The sequence below is a fragment of the Montipora foliosa genome, chromosome 1 (assembly GCF_036669935.1).
Source record: "Montipora foliosa isolate CH-2021 chromosome 1, ASM3666993v2, whole genome shotgun sequence".
NCBI classification, from domain to species: Eukaryota; Metazoa; Cnidaria; class Anthozoa; order Scleractinia; family Acroporidae; genus Montipora; species Montipora foliosa.
This window is the reverse complement of record NC_090869.1, coordinates 61,074,261-61,088,953: the sequence shown is the minus strand read 5'-3', so window position 1 is coordinate 61,088,953 and position 14,693 is coordinate 61,074,261. Positions and strand designations below refer to the sequence as shown.

The following is a 14,693-nucleotide window of genomic DNA, read 5'->3' as shown; positions in this document are numbered from 1 at the left end:
AAATGCGCTTCTGCCCCGCATCAGTAATACATAACAATTATTCTTTGAAATCGAGGTGAGTCCATATTATCTGAGAGCAGACAGGGACAGGGACAGGAAGAACTGTAATCTAAATAGAAGAGAAAGGGTTCTATTTTTCATGCATTTTGGATAGACAAGTAAGCTTCAGTTTGTAAAAAGAACGCCATACATTTCTTTGTATTTTAAAGTTCTTTACAAATATTATTTATGAATTATCTTCCAAAAATGCGTGGTTTCCCCTAATTTTCTTTTTGGATTTCAACAACACTCTTTAAGATATACATTTCCTGCATGATCATAAACCGGGGCACAAATATCTTTGAATTGGTAGGCACTTTCCTTAAAATTCTCAAGGTTTGTTCTCCGAGATGGTGTTAAAATTATAGCTAGAGACCAATTATTTAATTTTGTGTGGGCGCGGTCACCTACACGGGAGCCTGGGTTCATGGTTGGTTGTTGACATCCATCACTCACACTGTCCAGACATGACATGGTCACGAGGTTGATCCTTAATCGAACGACAATAACTACACGTGTTCCGCGATCTAGATAAATTGCTTTTTCTCCGAGAAATTAATTCACGCAATAATCTTAAATAGGCAAGATGAAGTTGCTCTTTCTTGGATGCGTTCTCATGTTCACGATTGCAACATGGTAAGTTGGTAACCGATAGTTTCTGCGAGTGTTGCATCTCTGTAATTTTAAGCAGCCAGTTAGCTCAACGTCTTGAATTTGTTTGGCTTGCGCGTTACATGTATATTTGGGTCAAGTTAGGTTTGGTTCGGATATTGGGATTACATCTTAGTACTGATCAGAGGATATGTTGTTCAAAAGGACAGTTTGACTGAGCACGTTAGCGAAAGGACTTTGTACCTCAGTATCAGGATCTCACTGATAAGAATTTAAAGGGGCTCTTTCCTGTTATTTGGTCTCGCTGAAAATCAATGCTTGAGATGCCTGAAGTTAAAACATGAATTAGAAATAACAGTAAGCAACGAAGTGTAGAGAAGCGACAACTGGTTCCAAAAATACATCCATCATTGTTTCACGCCCTAAACAGCTAATACTGAAAGCCCCAATTTCCTGTTTTGGTATTGGGTTCCTAGACTATGTCACTGCACTGAGATTATTAATAAATTTTACTCTCTTCTGCTGTTGCACATGGCAAAGAAGGAAATGGAATGCATTTTGAAAACTTTAACAGCAACAAAGAGAAGGTCTCGAGTGCAGTGTGCTCCTGATCATTGAGTGCACCAACTGATCGAGATATGTTATTTTTCTGGGGGACTTTTGGTGACAATGATCTTGTTCGTTTCCTCAACACCATTCGCACTATGCTGCGAGAAGTAGAAACAGAAGTGCCTAACATAATGCAGGACCAAGAGCGTTGTGAGTTTTATGCCAACCGCATCCTCTGTGCACTGCGACATATGGTACTCATCAATGTCCATTTACAGCGCAGTGGCATTAACCCTCCAGATGAACTTCAGGAGCTGCAGACATTACAGGAAAACCTCAAAGCAATTTATGCATTGCTGTATGAGCTTCCTGTGATGCATGGCTATGCCTATAGGCCACCAACGGAGCAGCCATCTGGTCCAGGGAGGCCAAGGTATGTGATAACTTCTGAACAGCTTGCGTGGCTGCGTAGTGAACTTAATAGCTGGTCTCAGATTGCTAGAGACCTTGGAGTCTCAAGACAGACAATATACAACAGGCGCAAAGAGCTGGGGTTCTCTTTAGACTTCGAACGGTTTTCAGTAATTCAAGATAACAATTTGGATGCAATGGTGCAAGAGGAGCTAAATGCCTTCCCACGCACTGGTGAAATGTCATGGCAGGTTAACGGCAACGTGGAGTATATATTCATCGCTGGCGAGTAAGGGAGAGTATTATTCGTGTTGATCCCATCAACAGGGCAAACAGATGGGGATCAAGAATATTACGTCGGCCATACAGTGTGCCACACCCTAATTATTTGTGGCATATGGACACTAATATGAAATTGAGGCACTGGCGATTTTGCATACATGGCTGTGTTGATGGTTTTTCCAGAGCCATAGTGTACCTGAGAGTAAACAATAACAACAGGGCAACAACTGTTTTGGGTTGTTTTCAACAGGCAGCATCTGAATGGGGATATCCCTCTCTTCTTAGGGCTGATAATGGAGGGGAGAATATAGCTGTTGGAGAATTTATGGTATGGTTTCGCGGTGAAAACCGTGGAAGTTTTTTGACAGGGTCAAGTGTGCGGAACACTCGAATTGAAAGACTCTGGAGGGATGTTGTAGAGTGTGTGGTGTCTGTATTTTCATCCATATTCTTATTTTTGGAGGACCACTTGCTTTTAGATACTGGCGATGACAAAGACATGTACGCTCTGCACTACATTTTCTTTCCAAGAATACAAAGACTCTTGGATCGATTCACAATGAGATTCAATTATCATTCAATATCAACTGAGCATAACAGAACTCCACGTCAGCTTTGGGCCTCTGGGTGTCTGCTCAGCTATAGGTCTCCCAATGGTGGTATAAGAGATGTTTTTGACCAACAAATGCCTTCTGATCTGGACACATATGGTGATGACCCAGATGGGCCTCCTCCAGATCCAGACAATGAAGTATCGGGGGTACATGTTGCTCCTGTCAATTTTGTTTTGAATAATACTCTGACAATTGCCCTTCAACAGAATTTTGATCCACTTAGTGATGATAGCAACTATGGCATTGGCATTTATTTGCAAGTCAGGGATTTCATAAATCGCGTTGTCCAAAATGACAGTAATCCCAGATAGCAGTAGAGCATGCACAAGAAAATGTTACTTTGGTGTTGGCATGGTTTCCTGGAAAAACCAGATCAATTATCACGGGATCATTGTTTACCAATAACATAGTGCAACCACGTACATAGAGAAGTTGGAAAATCCTTCTCGGTTAGATGTTGCAAACTTTTTAATAATTTGCCTTTAGAACTTAGGTGATCCTTAGATCTCTTCCTGTCTTTAAGAAAATTCTAGCGTAGCTTAAATCATTTTCATAGTTAGCTTGAGTTAAAGTGTGTTCTGTACATTTTTACAGATTTGTAAAATATAGTTATATTTATTTTTAGATTTCACTAATTTTTTTGGAAATTATTTCATTATTTCAAGGGCCACAAGTTTATTAACTTTTAGCTATTTAGTGTTACCCTCACTACGTATATATTAATAAATAAACAAATATATATATATATATATATAGAGAGAGAGAGAGAGAGAGAGAGAGAGAGAGAGAGAGAGAGAGAGAGAGAGAAAGTTATGGGAAACTCAACACTGGACAACTTCTGGGGAAAACTGTAATTGCCCTGAGCGGGATTTGAATCCACGTCCCCCTGATCACTAGTCGGGTGTGATGACCACTACACTAGTGTTGAGTTTCCCATAACTTTCTCTCAATTTCTCCTCAACTTGGACTGTGAATCCATTTGCGATCCTCCTGGGGGTGATACGCTGTTGGCTCAAGGGATCTACTTAACTGACTCTTTAAAATTAATTACCCTTGTCCGCCTGTGAATCACATGTTGATCCAGCGTTATCACATAGAAAAACTGGCCCATTAGGGAGTCCCACGTAAATGCCACACATTAAGTGATAAATCAGCCATGTTGCCAGCATGGTTGTCCTGATAGTGTAGTGGCCATCACACCCGACTAGTGATCAGGGGGACGTGGGTTCAAATCCCGCTCAGGGCAATTACAGTTTTCCCCAGAAGTTGTCCAGTGTTGAGTTTCCCATAACTTTCTCTCAATTTCTCCTCAACTTGGACTGTGGATCCATTTGCGATCCTCCTGGGGGTGATACGCTGTTGGCTCAAGGGATCTACTTAACTGACTCTCTATATATATATATCATCATAAATAAATAAAGTGCTGATTTTGTATGACCAGAAAAGGGCAGAATGACTGAAGTACTAAATCCTGATAAAGCAATTTGCCACTCGAGGTTGTGCTCGAACCGCACAGTATACACAGATACATTTGAACTATGATTGACTATCTTCGTGGAAAACTATAACACGGAAGTATGCGTTATCCTTTTTGGCCTACCTAAAGAAAGATAAATGTTTCGGTTTAGACAATCATGTCATAATCCGAATACTTTTCTAAGAATAGGTGTTTTTTTTAAAGTAAAAAGACAGGGTCTTGAGTCGTCATTCTTTTAAAAAATAAAATTCTTTTCAAAATACATAAGAGTAAAGTTGGGGTCAGTTTATCTGGAGCGCTTACCATTTGAATGAAATTTTCGGTGAGAATGTTTCGACAAATGGTACTGCATATTCTGTACTTTAAAAAAAATGGGAATTGCCAGAAATACGGTTGTTCCAGTTGAAGAAGAAATGAAACGGTCTGTTTTCTCTGGTACTTGTAATTGTGGACAAGTAGTACAGAAATTTCCGGGCATTCCGGTCAAAGCGAGAAAAAGGAAATACCTCGAAAGATATTACCTTTTTTCCCAAAAGCATTCCACCGAGGTTAACCATTCCATTTGAATTCTCGCCTGAATTACAGAAAATTCCATTCACATGGTAAGCGCTCCAAGTTGACTCACATAGCATTCTGGCCCAATCCCCTTCGAACAACGAAAATTCGTAACCATTGCGAAATTTCGGAACCATAGCGACAGCATTGCGAGTTTCGGGACCATTGCGAGCTTCGGAACCATTCCGAACCAACGAAACCATTTCGACATTTCGGAAGCATTATGAAGTTCGGAATTTTTTTACGAATGGCGGGCCATAACATCTTGCCCAGTCGATCGATTTTTGTTTCATTTCGTCTCCAGGTCGTTGATCAGCTAAGTCGAGGTGAGTTCTCTTATGTTGTCAGTTTTTTACAGAGTAGTTTTTAAACGTATTCCCAGTCAATATGGTTTTGATCAAGATGCATAAGGGAGTAAAATGAAATAATAGTTGCGAGGCAATTCGAATGTTAATCGAATGAAAAGTTTACTCGGTTCGAAGGATAAAACAGGGAGGCAACGAAGTGTGACTAACCACGAAGTTTAAGTGTATGATTGCTTTGTTTAATCAGTAGTCTTTTAGTAGTGGAATGAATACCCAAAAAGAATTCATAAGCTACTCTTTACAATGTCTGTGAAAGCCTAGCCTCAGTAGACCATTTGTTAGTTAGCGCTTGCAAGACAAACGATCGGATAACAGGCTCATAGAGAGCAAACGCCTCCTTATCTTAGGAAGGAAAATCAATCAGTTGCTCAACATTTAATGTAACGACAGCGAAAACTGAAAGAAAAAGCAGCTAATTTCATTCTAATCCTTCTCAAAGTTACTTCCGCTGCTTCCGGGAGAAGAAGTTGTAAACACTTCCACTTTCGTTTTAGTTTTGAGCCAAACAATACAACGCATGATCCGTATAGCAAGTAAACGATTCGGTTACGCATGCCCTTTGATTCCTATGCCTGTTTACCCGGCAAATTCTTATTTCTCAGAAACCGAGTGAGAGATGACGGGACAAACTGAAATGTACACAAACCAAAAACTCCAAACCGGAAGTAAATCAGTTTCTTCCCTTCTTTCGATATTCTACTCTGGAAGGGTAGCAGCGCTATCGATTAAGTGAAGTGGAAGGCAGCGGATAAATGCTATGAAGCAAATTGTCATTATTCATTAGATTGTGCCATTCACCCTTAACTGGAGATACCTTATCATCATCATCTATCGACCACGGTCGAGATGGATTGAACAAGAGAACGCCAGAGTTTTTTTTCTATATGCCTAGAAATACCGAATAACAAGATACACATTCTGTATAAGACATAACGAGCCGCGACTGAACGGAAGTTTAAATATTCGAAAGGATGGTTGCTACGGGATGACGTCATTATCCGGCTTAGTGTACATCATCACTTTGACACCTCTTTGATATCACTTTGCACAAACGTTTTGTATTGTGAGGTAGTGAAGACTGGTTATTTTAATATAATGGACAGTATCGGCTTTGTCAGGTCTTTGATTTCATGTAATATTTCTACGTAAGCAAAAGAGGGAAAATTTACTTTCCCTCGATCGAGTGCAGCAATGGACGCCTTCGAACTTCTTGAATGGCTAAATTGATGCATTCTTCTATAACTCATCGAAGGCAATGGTTTCTTCTGAACGGAAAGATTTGCGGCGCCCTAAGTTTTTGAAAACGTATGTCAAGGAGCCCTTTGGTAGCAAATTTTCCAATGGAATTTGCCTTGGTTCCTGTCGAGAACTTGAAAAATGGCGGGAGTTTCGACCCATCATCGATACTGCAAGACAATAGAGTGGCCGTCGCATCTTTGTTTGGAGTGATTTCTGCCATCCTCCGGCACAAATTGAAAGAGCGTGAAAAATTGGAAAATATGCTTGGATTGTCAGTGCCCTAAACTCACTTCAAATCGATGCGTAGCGCGATGAAATTTAAAGCGCGATCGACCAAGCAGGCTACTACCAACTACTTAAATCAAAGATGATCTTGATCGTGGGCAGGAGCGGTTGAAGAAATTCATAACGTGAAATTTTTAACACTGGAAGCGACGAGGTCGCCAGATCTGATTAATCAGAGAAAGAGAAATTTAGAAAATGGTTTAGGAATCAAGGTTCAAGTTGTAATAACATATTTTTTTTTTTTTGTTTCACATTCATTGTTCTAGGCCAATTTGTCTATCCTTTTCTGGTTCAGCTCTAGTAATTTCATGAGCTTATGTGGGATATATAACATGTTTAATTATTTTTCTTTGATATTCACTATGAATTGTGGCAAAATTATATCGTATATCCTTTCTGTTCATCCAGACTGAAGTGGTATTCAGAGTAATATCTGAGTTCCACTGGGATATATAACATGTTTAGTAATTCTTTGTTGACCTTTGCCGTTCATCAAGACCAATGTTGTATATCTTTTCTGGTTCACCCAAGCTGAAGTCCTGGCATTTGGTGTCATCCCTAAGCACGTCTGAGATATATAACAGGATTTGTTTCTTTAACATGGTATACTTTCCGGTTCACCCAGGCTGAAGTCCTGGCATTGTGTGTGATGCCTGAGTGCTTCTGGGATATATAACAGGTTTTGTTTCTTTTCTTTGAAAAATTCACTTTTAATTAGGCTATAATGTTATCTATCCTTTCTGGTTCACCCAGGCTGAAGTCCTGGCATTCTGTGTGATGCCTGAGTGAGTGCTTCTGGGATATATAACAAGTTTTGTTTCTTTTCGTTCAAAAATTCACTTTTAACTAGGCTAAAATGTTATCTATCCTTTCTGGTTCACCCAGGCTGAAGTCCTGGCATTCTGTGTGATGCCTGAGTGCTTCTGGAATATATACTGGTAACATGTTTTGTTTCTTTTTTTTTAAGAAAAATTCACTTTTAACTAGGCTATATGTTATCTATCCTTTCTGGTTCACTCAGGCTGAAGTCCTGGCATTCTGTGGGATGCCTGAGTGCTTCTGGGATATATAACATGTTTTGTTTCTTTTCTTAAAGAAAAATTCACTTTTAACTAGGGTATAATGTTATCTATCCTTTCTGGTTCACCCAGGTTGAAGTCCTGGCATTCTGTGTGATGCCTGAGTGCTTCTGGGATATATAACATGTTTAGTTTCTTTTCGTTGAAAAATTCACTTTTAACTAGGCTATAATGTTATCTATCCTTTCTGGTTCACCCAAGCTGAAGTCCTGGCATTGTGTGTGATGCCTGAGTGCTTCTGGGATATATAACAGGTTTTGTTTCTTTTCTTAAAGGAAAATTCACTTTTAACTAGGGTATAATGTTATCTATCCTTTCTGGTTCACCCAGGCTGAATTCCTGGCATTGTGTTTGATGCCTGAGTGCTTCTGGGATATATAACATGTTTAGTTTCTTTTCGTTGAAAAATTCACTTTTAACTAGCGTATAATGTTATCTATCCTTTCTGGTTCACCCAGGCTGAAGTCCTGGCATTGTGTGTGATGCCTGAGTTCTTCTGGGATATATAACAGGTTTTGTTTCTTTTCTTAAAGGAAAATTCACTTTTAACTAGGGTATAATGTTATCTATCCTTTCTGGTTCACCCAGGCTGAATTCCTGGCATTGTGTTTGATGCCTGAGTGCTTCTGGGATATATAACAGGTTTTGTTTCTTTTCTTAAAGGAAAATTCACTTTTAACTAGGGTATAATGTTATCTATCCTTTCTGGTTCACCCAGGCTGAATTCCTGGCATTGTGTTTGATGCCTGAGTGCTTCTGGGATATATAACATGTTTAGTTTCTTTTCGTTGAAAAATTCACTTTTAACTAGCGTATAATGTTATCTATCCTTTCTGGTTCACCCAGGCTGAAGTCCTGGCATTGTGTGTGATGCCTGAGTTCTTCTGGGATATATAACAGGTTTTGTTTCTTTTCTTTGAAAAATTCACTTTTAATTAGGCTATAATGTTATCTATCCTTTCTGGTTCACCCAGGCTGAAGTCCTGGCATTCTGTGTGATGCCTGAGTGCTTCTGGGATATATAGCATGTTTTGTTTCTTTTCTTTAAGACAAATTTCACTTTTAACTAGGCTATAATGTTATCTATCCTTTCTGGTTCACCCTGGCTGATGTCGTAGCATTCTGTGTGATGCCTGAGTTCTTCTAAGATATATAACAGGTTTTGTTTCTTTTCTTTGAAAAATTCACGCTTAATTTAAGCTATATTGTTATCTATCCTTTCTGTTTCACTCAGGGTGAAATCCTGGCCTTCTGTACAGTGCCAGAGCTCTTCTGGGATATATACTATTTTCCATAATGTGAACATACTTAGCCTTTTATACATTTGTACACATTTGAGGAAATTTGTTAATTTATTCTATTCTAATATATTTTAATTTCAACAGGGTCTCCAATTAACTCAGTTTTCTGTAGTTAATCCATGGACTTTTCATTGAAGGACATGTCAGTGTCAGTGACGTTCGTACTGGCCTGGAAGTCTTGCACTTTGTTTTTGGCGACGATTGTTTTCAATTTCAGCGTCATTTATTTCTTTTATTACGTACAGTCCACATCCTCTGTAGCGGACAGCTCTACTTACGAGCACCAAAAACAAAAACAAAAACAAAACAAAAAAAAAAAAAAAACAGTTTAATTCAACTTCCATAAAAGCTCCGTATTCTCACATTCCCGTAAGCATCCAGCTCAATTACAAATATATCTCCTTCCCGAGGGTTTCCAATCTCTTTGAACACTGAATTTGGAACATTTTTTGCCAAGGTTTTTGTCAAGTTACCAGAACAATAACTTAAATAAACTTTTGTTAATAGTATTGATTGCCAATGTTACAAACAACTCTATTTTGATTTGTTCAACGTGGAACTACGTAACGTAGGGCCTGTTTGTAGTATCCGCTCGCCGAGATCTTTGACCTGAGCCGGCAACTCCTCTCTAAAAAAAATTTCATGAACGTCCTATTTGCCGTCAGCCTGGCTGCTTGATCACAGTTTATTTTTGGACCTTTATTTCGAATTTAAAAATGCGTACATCTTTTATCATTTTCTTAACTTTGAAGAAAATCTCAAGTTTTATAATTCACAATTGAACGTATTTCCCTTTATTTTAATCGAGAAAAATCCGTGGAAAGGACGCCTGAGATTCTTTCTGACACTTAAAGAACATTCTGAATTCTCGGGAGACGGTGAAACCGCTGATGGTCTTGGGTTTTCTCGACATAAAAAATAAAAAGTATCGTCAGAATCCTTTGTAATCGTGTTACTGAACGCGGAGAGTGCTTTTTCTCATCGCTATTTTAAGGGCTGGCGTCAATGTACATCTTTTTATTAAATACCGTTCCTTTAATTAACTTAACGCCCTCAGATGATGACATGATTCCGTGAAAGTTGACGCCTCAAACGATTTGCGATGATGGATTAATGGAATACAATGAGAAAGAAATGTTGCAAGGAACTGGGCATCCAGCTGAGATACAGGAGTTTTACGCAAAATTCACAAAAACACGTGAAATACCTCGAAATTCGCTAGAAATCGTACCAAATACATGTCGGTATAACATATTTGAAACTTGTCTTGGTTGTTGGGGCTGTTTACTGGCCGTATACTTGCAAATTTATCTTGAAACTTTCGTAACAACGTCCCAAAACTACTAGGCGTTCTTAGAATATATTAATGTTGAAAGAGTAAATGATGATTTCTCTTAAATAGAACCTCGTGCAACGCTGAAAATTTCCGGGAAAATCATCAGTCCGCATTGATAAGCAGTTGGTTGTTATGACTGTTATTGCATAGGCTAATGCTTATCATTTCCACAAAAAAGTTGGCAAAATCGCCGTCTTTTTCATTAAAACGTTTGTCAAATCAGCGCAAACCAATCCCTTTCCAGCGAAATTTGTCTCAAAATGCCCGCGAAATCGACCGTTTTTTCTGCGAATTTGTCTCTGAAAATCACATGAAATGTGACTATTTCTCCGCACCCTTACAGAAGCTATGCTGAAACGACCTGTTTCAAACATAGTGCCGAAATGCAAACAAGAATGAAGTTCGAGTGAAGCACGGCGCTGGCGTTAGAGTGGCGTTGGAAAAAAGTGTTCTCAGTTTTGTTTGCCGGTTTGTTTCTTACAGACTGAGAGGAAAGTTGACTAAACCCCAGCTACTATGTCCACTAGTACAAATTGTGCAGTTCCTCTGTGTCTTCCAAATAACTGCGAATGGGATGCACAGACCGGCGAATACAGCCGTGATAAAGAGAAGAGGGAAAGCCTTAAAGTGATTGACGAAGCACTTGACCAATTGCGGAAAATTAAAGGTATGTGTCCTTAAAAGGCAATCCAACAATAACCTCACAAAATAGTGATGGGATCACTGAACAAGCGCAATATAGCCGAGGCTTTACTGGATTGGTCAGGGAACACTTTTTTTGCAGGAGGCCGCTGGGTCCATTTAATAGACAGCCCAACGCTCGGGGTCTCAAAATAAGTTAGAATTAGTTGCTAGATTTGTTACGACATCTGGAAATGCATTATACTTTCAAGTCTTGTAGGATAGGAACTACAACCTGAAGGCTTTATGTGCATCTAAAAACAATACATAGAATAAGGACTGTACCGCCTCCGAAAGTCTAACCTTAATGTGGTATGACCAATAATTCACTCGTTTTTATATAATTTCTTCAACTTCCGGGGCTGAACCATAAAAGGGAGTGGAATGTTTGCCAAAAGATACCATTCTTTTCACACACGTGATTGATTGATTGATTGACGTTGTTGTTAATGCGGCGTTGCTTTCAACAAAGGTAAAGGTACACCTTATTTAACGTCGGAAGTTCCATTACTCTCTAGAAAGTACTCTCCCAGGAAGCCTACGGTGCGCTCATATTACCCTCCTCTTTCCATCAGTGCTCCGTTTTAAGGGTATTTAAAGCTATACTTAGGCTACACTGAAAGGAAAGAAGTCGAAACAAGGATGTGAGATCCGGGGATCGAACTCGGGACCTCTTGCACCAAGGCCGCGCACTAACCAACTGTGCTACCCTTCCCTGAGCCCGAGTTTCCTTCCTCAAACTAACCTGTGATCACGCGTTCTTTTGTTCAGAGAAAAGAACGCCTGATCGCAGGTTAAGATTTCTGTGCACTTTGCTATAACAGTTCTGTTGAAATATATATTTCTGAAGCAACTAAAGAGTATTAGTCACGCTATATGCTTTTCCCTCTAATTATATAAAATACTACTGAAAGATGTCGTTGAATCTTGGAGGTCCACAAAAATAAGAACGCCTAGCGCAATTCGAGTTATCAGACATCGTTACCGCAGTGACATTATTAACTGTCTTTATTATAATGCAGATAGAAAGGGAGGAAATGGATTGTAATTTGAAAAAAAGTGGTGCACCTATATTATTTTCAAGTTTTCCACTGAAGGTCTAATTTGACCCATAGCACTTCAACACTGCCGCTTGGTGAAGACCATGCCTCGGTTCTTTCAAGTAAATCAGATAAGCCCTATGGAACCCAATTGAGATAGATCATACAATGGAAAAGGATTCTTCTAGCGTAAATCACTCACTACCTATACTTCAGACAATTGCATGCGGCCAGCAGTATAGTGGTCGAGGCGTCGCGATCCACGATCCCACTGTGACACAGCTAGTAATCACAACTCAACAAGAGGGGGGTGAATAGGGGTCAGCAAGTCCGTCAATCCGTGCTAACGTTTCGAAAAATCACCAATCCGCAGATATTTTTACAAAAATCTGAATCCGCAGTACTGTTAGAGAAGTGAGCACCTAAGAGTATTCAGTAACTTAAGTGACGTTACAGAAATACCTGTCATGAAATTACCCTATTGTTCATCCGGACTTAGCGCCCAAATCGCGTAGTCGTTCCTAACAAGAACGTGGGCCCTCTATCGAGTTCTGAAACGTCAGTTTCCGTCTCCTCCTCGTCAGAGCTGCTGTCATATTTAGTCACATCATCGTCAGTGTTCAATCAAGTTCTACGTTCGTTATAGGAATGATCAGTTTTAAGATGTAGGTGATCAGGGTTCTGTTTTGTAGACTCGGTAGTGTTGTGATCGCTAAAATTGCGCGATTACTGTTTGTAGTCAGTTCAGGTGATCGTATATAAATCTCTTTCACAATCGGGCATCTCATCTAAACGTTCCGCCCAACTTGCCGTACTTGCAGGACTTTCAGCTAGTCTGGACATATTCACTCTCTCTGAAATATGTCGATGTCTCTGGTAGATAATCTCCAGCATAGTTCCATGTCGTGCCATCGTTGTTTCTTGAGAGATTTGTTCTCTTACTGACTGCAGCTCCATGTGCACGTGGGTAGTTGCCCATTTCCTCAACTTCCTTTTCCGACAGCTTTACGTTTGAAAGTGGAAGAATGGATGGTGGACAAGGAAGAGGGATGTCATGCTCTGGTTTCACTTGTAAAGTAATAAAAAGTAGAGGAGGACATGCAACCGCCTCCGAGTAGTTTCCTTTATTGTGTTCCCAAAGGCTTGACAATATTCTTTCTTGGAGGGCAGTGGGTGTTTCACATGGCATGTGGATTGTAGATGTTCAACATCCAGAGTCATGCAGCTGAGGAGGTTACGATCAGGAAAAGACAAAGCGGACAAAACAGACTCGATTCTCTTTAATTAAACCCCAGTGTAGCAAGTCAATAAGTAACCTCACATTCTCGCGTAGTTTCACTACGCTTTTCCAATTGCTGGAATCGACGCAGCACCGAGACTTGCTTTAAAGAAGGAAGTCATCGCCTTTGGCACCATCTCGGTAAAAAAAAAAGTGACACAATCGAGGGCCTTTGTCTCAATGATCTCAGTGACCTGACCCTCGATGTTGACCGTGCCGATTGTGAGGGTCTGGTGAGGACAATGGCTTTTTCTCTGGTCGGAAGCCGAAATCCTGGGGTTCTAGAGTTTTCTGGAGTCCGATTACATTGACGGTCAAAGATGTGTTACAACTGTCATCAGTTTCATGCGCCCCTCAACGACGCTTTTTCATATTTCGAAAGTAAAATTCTCCTGTTCTCTAGATTTTATGAATATGAAAAATGTCGTTGAGGGGTGCTTGTTACTGATAACCGTTGTAATCTAGTCTAGTTGTAAGGTCAGGCAGAAAAAAAGTTAAAACAGACCGCGAAGTTAATTTGCGCGATCCTCACTTCAAAACAAACAAAATCCATAAGCAACGCTGAAATATTGAAGAAATGCGTGATCCGCTGAGCCTTCAAAATCCGCCAATCCACAAACTGCTTCCTCAAAATCTGAGATCCGAGCATTTTTTAAGACAAATCCGCCGATCATCTGTAAACTTATTAACCCCCCCCCCCCCTCCCCACCCTCGAAGAATAATTTGACATTTTCTTAAATCTGTGTTGTTTTTCACGCCGTTGTGCAGTTTTCAGTGCAGCTTGCATTTTTAAAAGTATCTATTCGTTTGTTATTAATACTTTTAGGACCCGTTTGTGTTGTGTCAATTGCTGGTCCTTGCCGAAAAGGTAAATCGTACATTCTGAGTAAAGCCTTTGACCAAGGAGAGGTTTTTCCATTGGGGCACTTTCTTGACCCGGAGACAATGGGAATCTGGATGTGGGTCGTGCCTGAGAAGTTTAAGGTAGGGACTCCCTCCTGGTTTCACCTTCCCCTGATTGGCTTTTACTTCTCATCTTTTTGCATATATATCATATTTCTTTTAGCCTATTCCACTTTACGCTATCTTAGTGTATCTATGTACTGAAGAACTTCCGGGTAACTAAGAAGCCAACCACGAAATCTGGTTTTAGCAAACGAGATGAAGGTCGAATTAATTGACGAAGGGCAAGAGCCTATAACCCAAGAGTAAGGTTTACCCAAATAGGCCTAGTCTCCATCAGAGTCAGATTAGTGACTATTTTAAGACCAAGTTCTGCGGAAATATAAACAATACTGATAGACCAACTAGGCTAACTCAATGCGGTACCCAATTCAAACCCTTTGGGAATATAACATTTTGTTCCAGGTATTTCCTTATCATTGAAACGTGAATGCTACATTACAATACAAATGCAGTACACAAAGAATCTTAACCCCTTATGAATTGGGTACAACATCGAGTTTACTTAGCCTATTTGGTCCATTGTTTATTTTCCCGCAAAACTTGGTTTTAAAATGGACACTTTTCTGACGCTGATGGGGACAAT

At 39.9% G+C, this 14,693-nt stretch overlaps 1 protein-coding gene and 1 pseudogene across 1 annotated transcript in view; both read left to right on the top strand.

Annotated features, from left to right (window-relative positions):
• Positions 1-1,289: 1,289 nt before the first annotated feature.
• Positions 1,290-2,818, top strand: LOC137971995 (uncharacterized; annotated as a pseudogene).
• Positions 2,819-4,634: 1,816 nt separating this feature from the next.
• The window catches only part of LOC138003530 (guanylate-binding protein 7-like), a 20,202-nt gene continuing 10,143 nt past the window's right edge, over positions 4,635-14,693 (top strand). The window contains exons 1-3 of the mRNA XM_068849650.1: positions 4,635-4,865; positions 10,628-10,811; positions 13,971-14,128. Coding sequence (XP_068705751.1) covers positions 10,661-10,811; positions 13,971-14,128 — 309 coding nt within the window. The 5' untranslated portion in view covers positions 4,635-4,865; positions 10,628-10,660. The remainder of the gene's footprint in view (positions 4,866-10,627; positions 10,812-13,970; positions 14,129-14,693) is intronic.